The following is a 15,000-nucleotide window of genomic DNA, read 5'->3' as shown; positions in this document are numbered from 1 at the left end:
CGGAAATTCCTCACCAAACGTTACAGTTCTTAACGGAAATAACGGAAATCGATCAGGTTTGAATGCGATATTTTTTTTTTTTCCTAACGTGACAATAAAGTTTCATGCGGGCACCTTAGCACGTCATTTGGACAAAAATAACTTTCAGTTGGGCGCCATAACTGACTTCCATTGGAGGCTCAGTATAGGCAAACCATGCAGTTCGTTTGGGCGAAAATGGTGCCCCGTCTGTGTGTACGTACGCGCGCGCGCGCGCGCGCGTGCTTGTGTGTGTGTGTGTGTGCGTGTGTGTGTGTGCTCGCAGCACAGTGATGCTGAAATTATTTCAGACCTGGGCGGGATTCGAACTCGGGCCGCTGGGTTAGCAGTTGCGAACGCTACCACTGCGCCGTCGAGCCGTGGTAGCGTGGTGTGTGTGTGTGTGTGTGTGTGTGTGTGTGTGCGTGTGTGTGTGTGTGTGTGTGTGTGTGTGTGTGTGTGTGTGTGTGTGCGCTTGTGATCGTGAGTATATGATTGTGTATTGTTTTGTAAATCTAATGTTGTTTTCAAGAAATCTAATAAACTAAAAGTTCACATGAGATAAAAGAGATAAAAACAAAGAACACAAGAGGGAAAGAGAAAAATAGCGACCAAATGCAAAGACTTGAAATACGATTTGGTTTTGGGAAGAGTAAACTAAACAAATATACTATCAACCTCACCCCACCAAAAAAATATAATAATGATATAAATGGTACCTTCATTTTTTAACTAAAATAAACAAGAAGATAAAGTATTTGTATAAATGGAACAAGAATGTAAGTCACATGGTAGGAAATAATGTCGGAACGAATCGACTTTGGTAAAACATTTGAAAAACAAAAGACGAAATGCTTATGTGGCACGAGAGGAACAAACAAACGCTAGGAGACCAAATCTCTTTTCAGGATACCAAACTTAAACAGAAATGATCAACTCTTGAAGAAAATAGGACACGTGTCAAAAAACCTCCAAACTGAATACTGTATGTGGTACTTTTTGTGTATACACTAATGTCCTAACGACTTCAGTTGACGTTTTGTGGATAGGAGATCTTCATACAAAATCGTAAAAAAGCGAAATGATGTACACGACTTATTGTGGCCAGCATCATTGAAATCATAACTTAAATAAAAATGACATAACTAGAAATGCTTAACCACCGTTTTTCGAAAAAAAAACACAGTAACTTATAGAATGCATACTAAAACTAACAATTTATATAACAGAACCTCAACTTGCAAGCAGTAAAGCATTTTCATGGTTTATATGTAACATGAATGATCACGTAGGCAGTTACCAAGAGACCTGTTAAACGATTGCATACGTAGTAGCTACTTCGTATAGATATAGATGCACAGAAATTAAGGATATAAACAGAGTCAAACTATTTAGGTGGCAAAGCTATTAAGCAGACCTCGGATGTTGCAGCTGTGTTTTAGTTATTGAAAACACCTCGAAACACACATTCCAGGCGAGGAAATTGAAAAGACTAGAATAGTTTTATAGACTGAGAAGAATGAAATCAGTACGTACAGTATATAAGCCTCCCAGTTCCTTCATTGTGAAGAGAGGTGTTCGATCTGAATTAAAAAAAAATTAACGTCTTACTGTAATTAAATTCATTATGAAAGAAATCTTAATCAGAAGGTTAACCGGGATAGATATAAACCCTTTTGAGTGCAAGAGAGGTTCTCGGATGAATAGAATTGCATGGAGGCAGTCAAGTGGTGTACTGAATTAAAGAATTTAGCTTACAGCTGTTCAGTTAAGTGAATTCATATGACAGCGGGCAGTGGGCGGGAATCAGGGATGACCGACCCTTCATCCACAAGGAGCCAAGATGGGAGGAAAAAAATGGGTATGGGATGGGTGAAGGGCTGACTACCTCCCTTACAAGTGGGAAAGAAGTCTGTTGATATACAGAATAGAATACATGTTACTCTTAGTTCAGTGTAGTGGAAATGCACACCCACAAGAGACCTTTTGTCCTGTAACAAAACCAAATACAAAGTTTCCCTGAACGTGTTGATATATGTACAAAGTCTCCCAAAATGAAAAGATCAGTGGATCACATAAGTAAATCCCACTCTATACCCAGTTCATATGAAGTTGGTGGGAATTGCCTTGTTAGGGGAGACACCATCAGATATGCACGAAGCCTTTATTCTTCGTACCTTGAGGCTATAACAAGTAACTTGACGTTGAGAGATTGTTCACTAACGTTTCTGAGTACTCGCCTTGCAGTTTTCCATTCTCTTTGGTTTTCATTCTCTCGTTGTGTTCTATTTTTCTCTCTCGGTAACACGTACATTCCGCCAAGCTGAAGAAATATCTTTTAGTAAATCACCTGGTTAAAGTGAAGATGCATTTATATTATATTCACAAAATTGAGTGATACAAGATTAAAGTCATTCTCGTCGTTTTCTGTCTCATTTGTTTTTCGGTCAATGTTTTAATGATTAAAGTGCAACTTATCTCGTCAGTGACTTTTGTGTTCAACCACCTTGGCGTAGGCTGACAAATGAAAATTCAGGATTCTTGTTCGCTGATGATTTGAATCTAGTCATGAACAGGTGGGCTTGCATCACCAACACTACCAACCACCACCATTACTACCATCCATCACCCACCACCGCTACCACCTACCACCATCCACTTCCTCTATCACCCACCACCCACTACCACTGCCACCACCACACACACAGGAGGAAAAAGTAATACAACTGTAAATACCTTCCGAATCGAGTGGCACTTTACCTTTTACTCTTAGATGCCGTCAGGTCATTTTATTCATCACCGTGGCCCTTGGTCGACTTGTTCAGAACCTTCTGAAGCGGGTGTTACTTCTCCTCCTTTATTTCTATCACTTGAAGGGATTCAATCAACTCAGGGTCGTAGGGAGTCTAGGCATCACCGGAAGAAAATTTCCAGATTCTGTGCGATCAACCAGGGCATCACAGACCAAAATACTTTACAGAATTTATGAGAACTTAAAAAAGCGGAGAGGAATGCCTGACTTTTTCTCCTGAGTTTTCACCATATCTACCGGCCGCCGGTTCGTCCCCTGAAGCATCCTCGACCAATCGCGGCGCCGCTTCTACAAAGGAAATATGTGGATACTTGCCTCGGGCTGGGCTATGTGGATCTGCCACTCCTGGTGGAGAAGGAAAATCTCCCGGCAATGGTTCCTCGGCTCGTGCATTCCTCCTGCAGCAGTCGAGTTCTTCAAGGTCACTTGGGGCCACGTTTTCTAGATGTTTCTTGCGCGCGCGTACACACGCGCACACATGCAAGAGGGTGTATGTATAAACACGCGGGGATGCGCGTACATCTCCGGTTTATACACAATGTCGCGGACGTATATGCACATACGCGCCCGCACGCACCTCTCTCTCTCTCTCTCTCTCTCTCTCTCTCTCTCTCTCTCTCTCTCTCTCTCTCTCTCTCTCTCTCTCTCTCTCTCTCTCTCTCTCTCTCTCTCTCTCTCTCTCTCTCACACACACACACACACACACACACACACACACACACACACACACACACACACACACACACACACACACACACACACACATCGGCCTGCTGGTGTGGTGGTACCAATTTGGTTCGTTAATTCAGCGGTCTTAAGTTGGTGCGTCGAATCATAACGTAAACACGTACCAAGAGCCATCTATCAGTGCAAGACCGAAACATAATGGCTTCAGGTCACTTCTGGGTGCAAAAAGATTTCTCATTGACAGTGGCGATAAGGGACATTTTTCTGAATTTAGTGGGTATGAACGAAAACTTTTTGGTAGTACTGTAGACATAAAGAGGGAGATGAGACTTATGAACGAATCATAAAAGCAAAAGACTAACAATTTATGGAGGACGAATCAAGAAATAAACAAAGAAGTGAGCGACTTAAAAAAAAAGTAAATACTGAAAACAAAAAGAGGTAAGTGCACTAAAAAAGAACTGGCAGAGATAAAACGTGAAAATGAGAGGTTGAAAAATAAGGATAACACTAGTAGTGAGACCATAAAGAAAGAGGTAAACGAACAGATAAAGGCAATGACCGTTAAAAAAAAAAAAAAAAAAAAAAAAAAAAAAAAAACGTAGGAGAGGATGATTTACAACAACTCAGGAATAAATGGAGGAAAGACCAAGGAAAAGATAAGGTAGTTTTGAATAAAAAGCTCATCAACAAGTGTAGGAGAATGCCGAAGATGCAGTCATCAAGGGAGATTTAGTAGACAAAAAGTGTATAGTGGTATATGTTCTAAAGGAAAAACAACCTAAATTGGTCCCTGAGAGATAAAGAAGAGAAAGAATTGGCAAGAAATGTTCTGAAAGTACAAGATGAAGAGAAAGAAACAGAAAAGGAAACAGAGAAAGTGCACAGAATGGGTAAATAAGTAGAAGGAAAAAGTAGACCCCTAAGGTCAAATCAAGGTCACAAATGGCAGCGGAAGAAATTTGAGCAAAAACAGGAAAATTAGAAAGAAGCAAACACTACAAAAGTATATGGATAAAAAGAGGCATGAATGATGAGGAAAGAGAAAGAGATCAGGCATTAAGAAGCGAAGATAAAAACAAAAACAAAAATGAGAAAAGACCGGGTACCGAGAAAACGCAGTTCTATTGGAGAGTGTTAGACATGAGACTGATAAAATATTATATTCAAGAAAAAAACAACGAGAGGTTCAGTGAACGAGATGGAGGGAGTAGAAAATCAAAACCAGCTTATACCAATATAGACGGATTAATCTCAGGATTAAACGAACTAGATGATTACCTGTCAGAAGTGTTGGACATGGATTATATGATCACTGGCTTAGAAACAGAGAGGAGAAACAGGGTGGAGGAATCATGTTCCTGGTTAAGAAAAACTTTAATGTGACAAGAGCTACATATGGAGAGAATAGGGTGGAGATGATCACAAATAAGAATCAAAGATTTCTCACCTTCTCACCCATCTCCCGGTAGGCCGTTAGGCCTGTCGTCGACCAGCCTCCTCCAGTTCTCTCGGTCAAGGAACGTCTCCCGAGCACGGACGTCGTCGAGCGATCTTCCCCGCTTTCTGTGGGCTTCGTCAACATTTTGGTCACAAATAAGAGTCAAAGATAGTGACATGAAATGCAGAAAGTTTGCAGTGATTTATGTGCCCTCAAAAACGGGATCTTGGAGAGAAATTATTCCAAAATGTTAGATGATACGAGACTTACATTAAACGAGATGCTGAAGGATGGAAGCAATGCGGTACTTATGGGAGATTTTAATTGTCAAGACATATATATGTTGGAAAGAGATGAGATTGAAAGGTGGAGAGGATCAATGGAGAAATGTATTACTCGACATGACCATAGAACAAACAATGACACAATGGGTAAAAAGCACTAGATTTAGAAATAATGGAGACTAGATTTATTATTTACGTCAGAATCTGAAATTGTGGACAAAATTGAATACAAGACACCAATTGCGAAGAGTGACTGCATACTACTTCAGTTAGAACTAAAGGAGGAAATATATATAGAGAGAAATGAGAAACACAGAAAAGGAAGACTGATGTATAATAAAATGGACTTTGAGAAACTTGGGATTTTTTTTCTTAAAGCGAACTGGGAAAAATTCTACAAGGAAGAAACTCAAGTGGAAGAAAAAATAATGATTCTGGTGAAAATCTATAAAGAAGGAGTGGATAAATATGTCCCAAAGCTAAAACAGGAAAAGGTGTATATTAAGGCTGGTTTAACAGAAGGTGCAGGGAAGCGAAAGATAGAAGAGACAAAGCTTGGAAAAGATGGAGAAAAGACAAAAAAAAAAAAAAAAGTGGCAAATGTATAATTTATCAAAGGAATGAATATGTAAAAATATGCAGGGAAGAAAAAAAAAGATATGAAAAAAATATAATAGAAAAATGTAAGGAACACCCAAAACTATTTTATAGTTATGTAAATGGTAAACTAAAAAATAAACAGGAAATAGTGAAACTACGCCAAGGGAATATGGAATACACAGAAGATAATAAAATGGCTGAAGTCATGATCAAACACCTCAAGTCTGTTTTCACCAGAGAATTTGTACATCAGGATGAAGGGAGAGAAGTGACCCCCCAATGAGGGAAATAATAGTAATACGGAAAGAAATAATAGACTAAATAATGAACGTTGATGTCAGGAAATCGCACGGCCCAGACGTAATAGCAAACTAGATATTAAAAGAATGTAAATGACTAATAGACAAAACATATAACATTAAGTTGCTCACTCAAAGAAGAAAAAATACCAAAAGACTGGGAAAATGCTGATATCGTACCAATTTATAAAGGAGGAAATATGGAAGACCCAACAAATTACAGACAGGTTTCCCTATCAAGCGTGGTAGCCAATATTTGTGAAACACATATAAAAAGTAGATGGATAAAACATCTGGAGGAGAACAATATACTAAACTCGAGACTACTAGATATAATACAAGAAAGGGACGGATGGGCTGATTGCGCTTTCCTAGATCTACAAAAATATTTTGGTAAAGTCTTTCACAAAAATCTATTTCATGTGAATGACATGGACGAGGGTGTGAAATATTATATGACCTTTGCAGACGACGCAAAACTGTTAAAGAAAGTAAGCACTGAAACGGAGTCTGACTCCCTGCAGAGAGATCTGAACAGGGTTTGGGAATGGAGTCAGAAGTGGGAAGTGGACTTCAACATTAAGAAATGTAGCATATTGGAATTTGGAAAAAGTAAAAAAAAAAAAAAATGATATCAGGTTAATATAAAATTGATGAAAAGGAAATAAAAAAAGTGGGATCTGAAAAAGACCTGGGAATAATCACAACAAAGGATATATCCCCTGACAAACCTATAAACAAAGTGACTTTTATTTATTTGGATGAAGAAATGATAAAGAAAATACTAGTCACACTGATAAGGCCAAAATTGGTGTACGCAGCGCCACTATGGTCACCCAGTACTAAAAAGAATATAAGGAAAATTGCGAGAATCCAGAGAGCAACTATGAAGATGGCCCCAACACTATCTAAACTGTCATATGAAGACAGATTGTCAAAACTAGAATTACCGACCATCTACAGAATTATGAGAGGTATAAAAGTCCTTGATAGAGAAGACTTACTAAACTGAGATAAGAGAAACACAAGAGGACATGGAAGGAAGCTCAAAAAGGACAGTTAGAGAAGACACCTGAAAAAGAATAGCTTTCCCCACAGAGTGGTGGATGTATAGAACATACTAAACGAAACAATAGTGTGTGCAAAAACAATACAAGAATTTAAGAGCAAATTAGATATGACGAGATACAGAGACGGGGCACCACAATCGTAGCTCCCGTAGAAACACACCTGCACACATATACCCGCTAGGTATAATGAAAAATTGGAGAATAGGAGACGGAACCCAACGAACGTTGCTCCTTTGCTGGTAAATTCACATACACACAGCCACACACATACAACATAACACGGCGTAACGCTCATAACACAGACTTCCACATAAACACCCCGTATGTATATAGAGAAATCAGTGCAGCTCTCTCTCAAGGCGTGAGTTGGTGCCGCACTCCTTCCCCTCGAGGCCCCTCGATCTGAAATAGCCGCTTCCCCTGGTTGACACCTCGCCGCCGCTGCCGCCGCCGTCTTGCACTTGTACTTGAATCAAGTCGTCCACACTCTCTCGTCTCAGTGATGACGGGCTGCGCGAGTATAACGAGGAATCTCGATATTAATACTCGAAGGAATTTGTTGAAAAAGGCCGAACGTTTTTAGATAAATCTGACGAAACCATTCTAGATACCATACTTAGACGATGTTAAAACCACAGAACTATTCGCCGTAAAAGAAAAAAAAATATTCTTTGTTTATATGGGGAACTTTGTACGATAATGTCAACTATACAAACAACTTGCGATACACGTTGCCAGAAATATAATGTCAATTGGCCGTGTTCGCGAAGTTCTCACGGGCTCTTTGGCTTCGGTCTCGTGCCCAGGCTCTCCGAACGATTGTGTACAAGTTTGCTTGTTTATGTGTTTGTAGACAAAAATATAAGTTGTTAGGCTTATTTAGATCAATTTCCTCGTAAGTTGTTCACTGTATCGGAAAACTTTGTGTAAAACACTTCAGAGTAGTGGTGCTACTTGGGGGTGCTAGAACGGTGACAGGATAGCGTGACGATGGGACAGTTTTATACCATACTTGTAAAACATTTCAAAAGACCTTTTGGTACATGACAAGGCCTCGAATATAGAATGACGGTGATGTTTGACGGGATGCGTGGGTGTGGGTGTGGGTGTGTGGGTATGTAATCAAGGGTGATGTTTAGACGTGTAGGTATGTGTGTTTGTTTGTGTGTGTGTGTGTGTGTGTGTGTGTGTGTGTGTGTGTATGTATGTGTGTGTCTGTGTGTGTAGGGGCCAGGGGCTAAAGGACGGCGTCAGCGTCCCCCCTGGTGGCCAAAATCATAACCACAACTACAGCGAAGGAGATCATGGTAGGGTGGCACTTCACCAACAGCGTGAGACGAGGAAGAAGAGGAGGAGGAGGAGAAGGAGAGCCATTTTACAACAGCCAATTGACCCAGAGAAACGGGAAACTAATGTACACTGCGACTTCAGAAGGTACTGCCCATAGAACTGGACATATAACAGAATAACATGTAATATGTGTATCACGAAAGACAGTAGAATAATTATTATCCAAAAGCTGGACGTATATCAAGTAAAAAGACAGATAGAAATGTATGTATATATATATATATATATATATATATATATATATATATGAGAGAGAATGTGGGTGGGGAAGGGCAAACGAAGATGTGTTAGGAATAGAGTTTATTGCCCTAACGTTGCGACCAACTTGGTCTTCTTCAGAGGACTACAGCATTACAAACGGATCACAATTCTTATATTCGTAGTGAGAGGGAACCCGCCAAGGTATGAGCGTCATGTTTTCCCTTTGGCTAACGATTTAATTATTAGGACACTTGCTGCTTTCGAGAGGCATTTAAATCCGTCTCTGTCGTTGTTGTTCTTGTTGGCGGCGATATGTGCAGCTTCCACAGTTTTTCTCATTTTCTTCTCAAATCCCTCGTGTAGAATTTCTGCGTTGTTCCAATCAGGTAGATGTCCACATTTGTCCAGGTGACGAACCAGGGAGTTAGATGTTCTATGAGCCCTGAGATCGTTTTTGTGCTCATTCAAGCGTTTATTGAACCCTCGACCTGACTCACCGAAATAAGATGATGGACAACCGTTGCATGGAATACGGTAAATGACACTGAGATTATTACGCATATTATTATGTTTCTTAAATACCCCGGAGGTTTGATCACCAGGACAACGAGGAAAGCCAAGAAGATCTACGATGGCTCAAACGTCCGAACCACGGGAAAGGATAAGTCTCATTTTATTTCTGTCCCTAATTCTATAAACACCATAGCTATTGATGATTATTTGTCAAAAGGTGGAATAAATATAGCAAAAATATCTTCCAATAAAATAGGAAAAATATTTAAGAAACATAATAATATGCGTAATAATCTCAGTGTCATTTACCGTATTCCATGCAACGGTTGTCCATCATCTTATTTCGGTGAGTCAGGTCGAGGGTTCAATAAACGCTTGAATGAGCACAAAAACGATCTCAGGGCTCATAGAACATCTAACTCCCTGGTTCGTCACCTGGACAAATGTGGACATCTACCTGATTGGAACAACGCAGAAATTCTACACGAGGGATTTGAGAAGAAAATGAGAAAAACTGTGGAAGCTGCACATATCGCCGCCAACAAGAACAACAACGACAGAGACGGATTTAAATGCCTCTCGAAAGCAGCAAGTGTCCTAATAATTAAATCGTTAGCCAAAGGGAAAACATGACGCTCATACCTTGGCGGGTTCCCTCTCACTACGAATATAAGAATTGTGATCCGTTTGTAATGCTGTAGTCCTCTGAAGAAGACCAAGTTGGTCGCAACGTTAGGGCAATAAACTCTATTCCTAACACATCTTCGTTTGCCCTTCCCCACCCACATTCTCTCTCATTTGTCTGAAATAATCTTATATATATATATATATATATATATATACATATATATATATATGTATATATATATATATATATATATATATATATATATATATATATGTATATATATATATATATACAGGCATGACATAATTGAATAGACACCAAGAGAAATAGTTTAATTTATTAAACAAGCAATTGATACAATTGAAGTGCATATAAAGGCCACAATCTGAATGACTAATACTTGGCTGGCATCCCCTTTGCTTTTTTCAATGCAAGGACCCTTCTAGGCATGCTAGTGATTAGTTCACGAATATCATCTTGAGGGATTTATTGCCATGTTTCCCGCAGTAATCCTAAGGGTTCGGACTTTGAAGATGGCTTCCTGTTCTTTTTGCGAAGTTGCCGGTCTAATATGCCCCAGAAGTGTTCAATAGGGGTCATATCCGGGGACTGACTTGGCCATGAAAGTTTCCTGATCCCATTTTGGCTCAACCAATTTTGTGTTGCTTCAGCAGTGTGACAAGGAGCTCCATCTTCCATAAATAAGAAGACATTTTGTACTCATTCTACCACTGGAGAATATTGGAATGAGTCCTTCCTTTATAGAAACATATTTGCCTAAACTGATGTTTCCTTGACACTCCACAAGCTCTGATCAACCATCACTCCAAATTGCACCCCACATCATTATTGAAATGACCCCATGTTTCACTGTTGGCTGCAATCTTTTGAGATCAAACTCTGTTATACAATATCTTGGTAAAAACTTAACATGCAGTTGATAGTAAGCTTATTCCTCTATAGTTTTATATATATATACTTATATATATATATTTTATATATATATATATATATATATATATATATATATATATATATATATATGAAAGAGAAATGGGTGGGGAAGGGCATTTCTCTCTCATTTGTCTTAAATAATATATATATACATATACATACATACACACACACACACACACACACACACACACACACACACACACACACATTATATATATTTATATATATATATATATGCATATATATACATATGTGTATATATACATACATATATATATATATATATATATATATGCATATATATATATATATATATATATAGTATATCTATTTTGTGAAGACATTGCCAAGGCTGGCCAAGCTCATAGGACAAAGATAATAGTTGCGACCTCACGTCACATAGTATATGTTCATGTTATAATTAAAAATAAATTGTGGAAAATAATGCAGGTATTATTAAAAAATGACACATGAGGGATTCCCAAGTGGTGTACTTTGAATTATTTATGGTCACAGTCCTTAAAAGTCACACAGAATGGAGGAAATAACATGAATCATTTCTTTTTGATTAACGAAAAGAAGTCATACATGAAGTGAGTTGTAGGGATTGATGAGTTGTTGGAAGGTGAGTAAGTTGGCTGTGAATATAATGCACATGAGGAAGAGGGAGGGGGAATTCATGAGGGGGAGGAAGAGGTGGTCGAAGAGAGCCTGTGATGGAAATAGCAAAGCGGAGGGTGAGGAGAGGGAGGAGGAGTTGGAGGAGAGCTGTTCTGGGCTGGGCAGGGCAGGGCAGGAGGGGAGAGGGTTGAGTGTGTGTGGTATGGCTAGTTTTGGAAGTGTATTTGGCCAAGCAGCCCCTGCCACCCACCCACCACCACCACCTCTACCACCAAAGCCTCGCTACCACCGCTACACCACTTCTGCCACACCCTCGCATCTACAGATCCTCCTCAGTATCCAATCATGTCTACCTGACAGCGTCTTCTCTGGCGTGTACCCACCCACCCACGACCATTCTACTTTCTTCTCTTAGTCGAAAGCTCTTCACTACCTCCATGTGGTAGTGTATCCGCATCACTGCAATCAACACTACACCGTCACACCAGCATTGTTAACAAAACAAGACCACAGACGGACAGAATGATGCCACCATCACGTAAACGTCACCGGCTCAACTGCTTCACCATCGCAGTCACATCACCATCACACTAGTATCACCGGCAATTCAACATTGCCATCACATTAACACTAACGTCGAACGAATTTTACATCATTATTATCATCACACCAGTTTACTACCACACCAATATCACCATAATTGTACCACACCAACACCATAATCATACCAGTACCACTGTCACTCCATTGCAGTAACATTTAATCACCGTCACAACACTATCGTTACACCAATCTACCGTCACACGAATAGCTTAGTCACATTTAAGTCATCATTTTTATCCTAATAACTTCGGGTTCGAGCCTGGGTCACAGCCTTCACTGAAGCAACCAACACCCCCGACACACGCACACACACACACACACACACACACACACACACACACACACACACACACACACACACGCACGCACGCACGCACACACACACACACACACACACACACACACACACACACACACACACACACACACACACACACACACCTCCAGTCGCGATTTTGGCTACCCCGTAATAACCACCACTATGATAGTCTTATCTGTACCCTCGTAGAACTTCACCACCACCCCACCACCACCACCACCACCACCACCACCACCACCACCACCACCACCACCACCACCACCACCACCACCACCACAGCTGCAGTACCATCTGCATGCCCACACATCGCCACTACGATCACTGCTACCACCGTCATTACATAACTATCACACACCACACCACGGCGTTACGGAATGTCGAAGCCAAGAATGTTCGAGACGTCACCCGGCGGCACAGTCTGCCTTCCCAGGAAACCATCACTACCTTAAGGACCTCCTGAAGAAGACCGAACTTGTATACGGCAACGCAGGAACTCGTGTTAGTTTTCATGTAGGTAGGATATATTTCTCCGAATCATCCCATTTGTCTCATTCCTGTAATCTTCACGCGGGCTTTGGTGTGTGGTTCTACTTTCGAGTGAGACTGTACCCTCACAAATCAGTGAAATAAGATTCATCAAGTTGAACTTTTAAGAACCAGGGAAAACGGTGGTGCACTATGTAAAGAGACAAGTTGGCTAGACTGGTTTTTTTTATGAATACTGAGAAATCACGTGACCTCGTAGTGAAGTGTTTGGGTCAGAGTACGTGTGCAAGACCAAAGGGGGGAGGAGAGAGAGAGAAAGAGAGAGGGAGAGAGAGAGAGAGCGTGTATTCTTTTCAAAAAGTACCGGAATTCAGTGACCAGTGAACATCAACACTTCACATGATACAGTACTGTTTTCGCAACACTAGTAACAACATTTTACTGTAGTTGTGATAGTAACTGTAACAAGTGCGAGATCAATTCAGTGTTATAGTGAAATTGTAAATTTATTGGATTATTGTACGATGAGGTAATTATCTAATTGCTGCATTGGTGTTGAATGCACTTCACCTTTTCCATGAAACAGTATTGTCGTCCTAACCTTAATACCCCGAATTCCTTACTCTTCTTTGTATAATTTCATATTCCCATGGAAAGCAAACGATATGCGAAATTCAAAGTATTATGATTATCATATAATATAAATTCACAAACATTATTGTAAGCATATTTGTATTACTGCAGTTATAATTTGGGATCATAATGGAATCCTCCATGACGTCATGCAGGTACAAAGCCAAATTTCTTCTCCGGTGCGAAGGGAAATATTTTGTATGGGTCAGTCTTCCTGGCTGACAGCCAACCAGTCAGTTAGTCAAGCTGGCTGACAGAGGCCATACACGTTTCTGGAAGTTTACGTTGGAATCGTTACAGAAGCTCTTCTTTGTAGGCTCTTTCTGTTGATATACACTGTGTATTGTTATAGGAAGGTTGGGTTTGGTATATGAAGATAGCAAGGTATAATTTTTTTTTTTTTTTAGATTGCGACTATCATTTTATATATATATATATATATGTATGTATATATATACATATACATATATATATATATATATATATGTATGTATATGCACTGTTAAACATGACAGCATATTTAATTGACGTTTCGACTTCAGGGAGTCATTTTCAGAATAGTATACAAGAATTAAGTCACAGTCTTACACAGGTACATAATACACAATTGACAATTTTGTACAGACAACATTTTGTATTATGTACCTGTGTAAGACTGTGACTTAATTCTTGTATACTATTCTGAAAATAAATCCCTGAAGTCGATATGTCAATTAAATATAAAAGACTATGGAAGGCTTGATTTTGCTCACCCCCCTGAAATGAGATCCACAGTTAGAAACTTTTTAAATCTCAGTAAGAAAATTAGTCAGTGTCAAAATGCTGTCGTATTAGTGTGTATTAGTGTGAATCTGCGCACGAAAATATAATATATATATATATATATATATATGTATATATATATATGTATATATATATATATATATATATATATATATATATATATATATATATATATATAAAGTTATATCGGTCGAATGACTTTGAATCAAAATTACTGATAAAAAATACCCCATTGTGATACACACTCAGATATGCTCACTTAATGTAAGAAATACATATGAATTAAAAATATAAATTTAATGAAAATCGTTGGGTCGAATTCTTTTAAGAATCAATAAATAATGATGTCTATTAATTACATAACTTAATGTTTTACCTCGTATTTCTAGGTGTTATAGATGATATTGTTAGTTAAGAAACCACTGTCAGTTGAATACTTCAGACAACGTAATTAATTTAAATTGTTCCACTGTTGAATAAAGTATTCTTGACCCAGACTACGAAGGTCTGTTTTTGCCTGTTGAGGGCATTGATTTCGTTCCGTAATAGTAAGGTCACATTTGCTTCTTCTGTAGCTTATTAAACTCGTCAACATTGAACACTGATACAGGATATATATTTTTCCGATCGTTTTTGTTTTCTTTTATTTTCAGTCGTAAGACTTTTCATTGACAAAGCCTTTAAAAAAAGAATAA

At 39.1% G+C, this 15,000-nt stretch overlaps 1 protein-coding gene across 13 annotated transcripts in view; it reads left to right on the top strand.

The window, feature by feature from the left end:
• The window catches only part of LOC143032337 (uncharacterized), a 463,022-nt gene that overhangs the window by 340,480 nt on the left and 107,542 nt on the right, over positions 1-15,000 (top strand). Inside the window, exon 1 of one of the 13 annotated variants that reach the window (XM_076196911.1) lies at positions 12,895-12,913. The exons of 11 other annotated variants lie outside the window; for them this stretch is intronic. Coding sequence is in view for 1 of the 2 variants with exons in the window: in XM_076196907.1 (XP_076053022.1) it covers positions 13,414-13,418 (5 nt within the window). In the remaining variant the exon portion in view is untranslated. Of the gene's footprint in view, positions 1-12,894; positions 12,914-13,398; positions 13,419-15,000 lie in introns of those variants that run through there. One more of the 13 variants, XM_076196907.1, reaches the window with a different exon arrangement.

Source organism: Oratosquilla oratoria, chromosome 13 (genome assembly GCF_046742065.1).
Source record: "Oratosquilla oratoria isolate Oo_2021 chromosome 13, ASM4674206v1, whole genome shotgun sequence".
NCBI classification, from domain to species: domain Eukaryota; kingdom Metazoa; phylum Arthropoda; class Malacostraca; order Stomatopoda; family Squillidae; genus Oratosquilla; species Oratosquilla oratoria.
The sequence above is the reverse complement of the archived record's forward strand: the minus strand, read 5'-3'. Positions and strand labels throughout refer to the sequence as shown.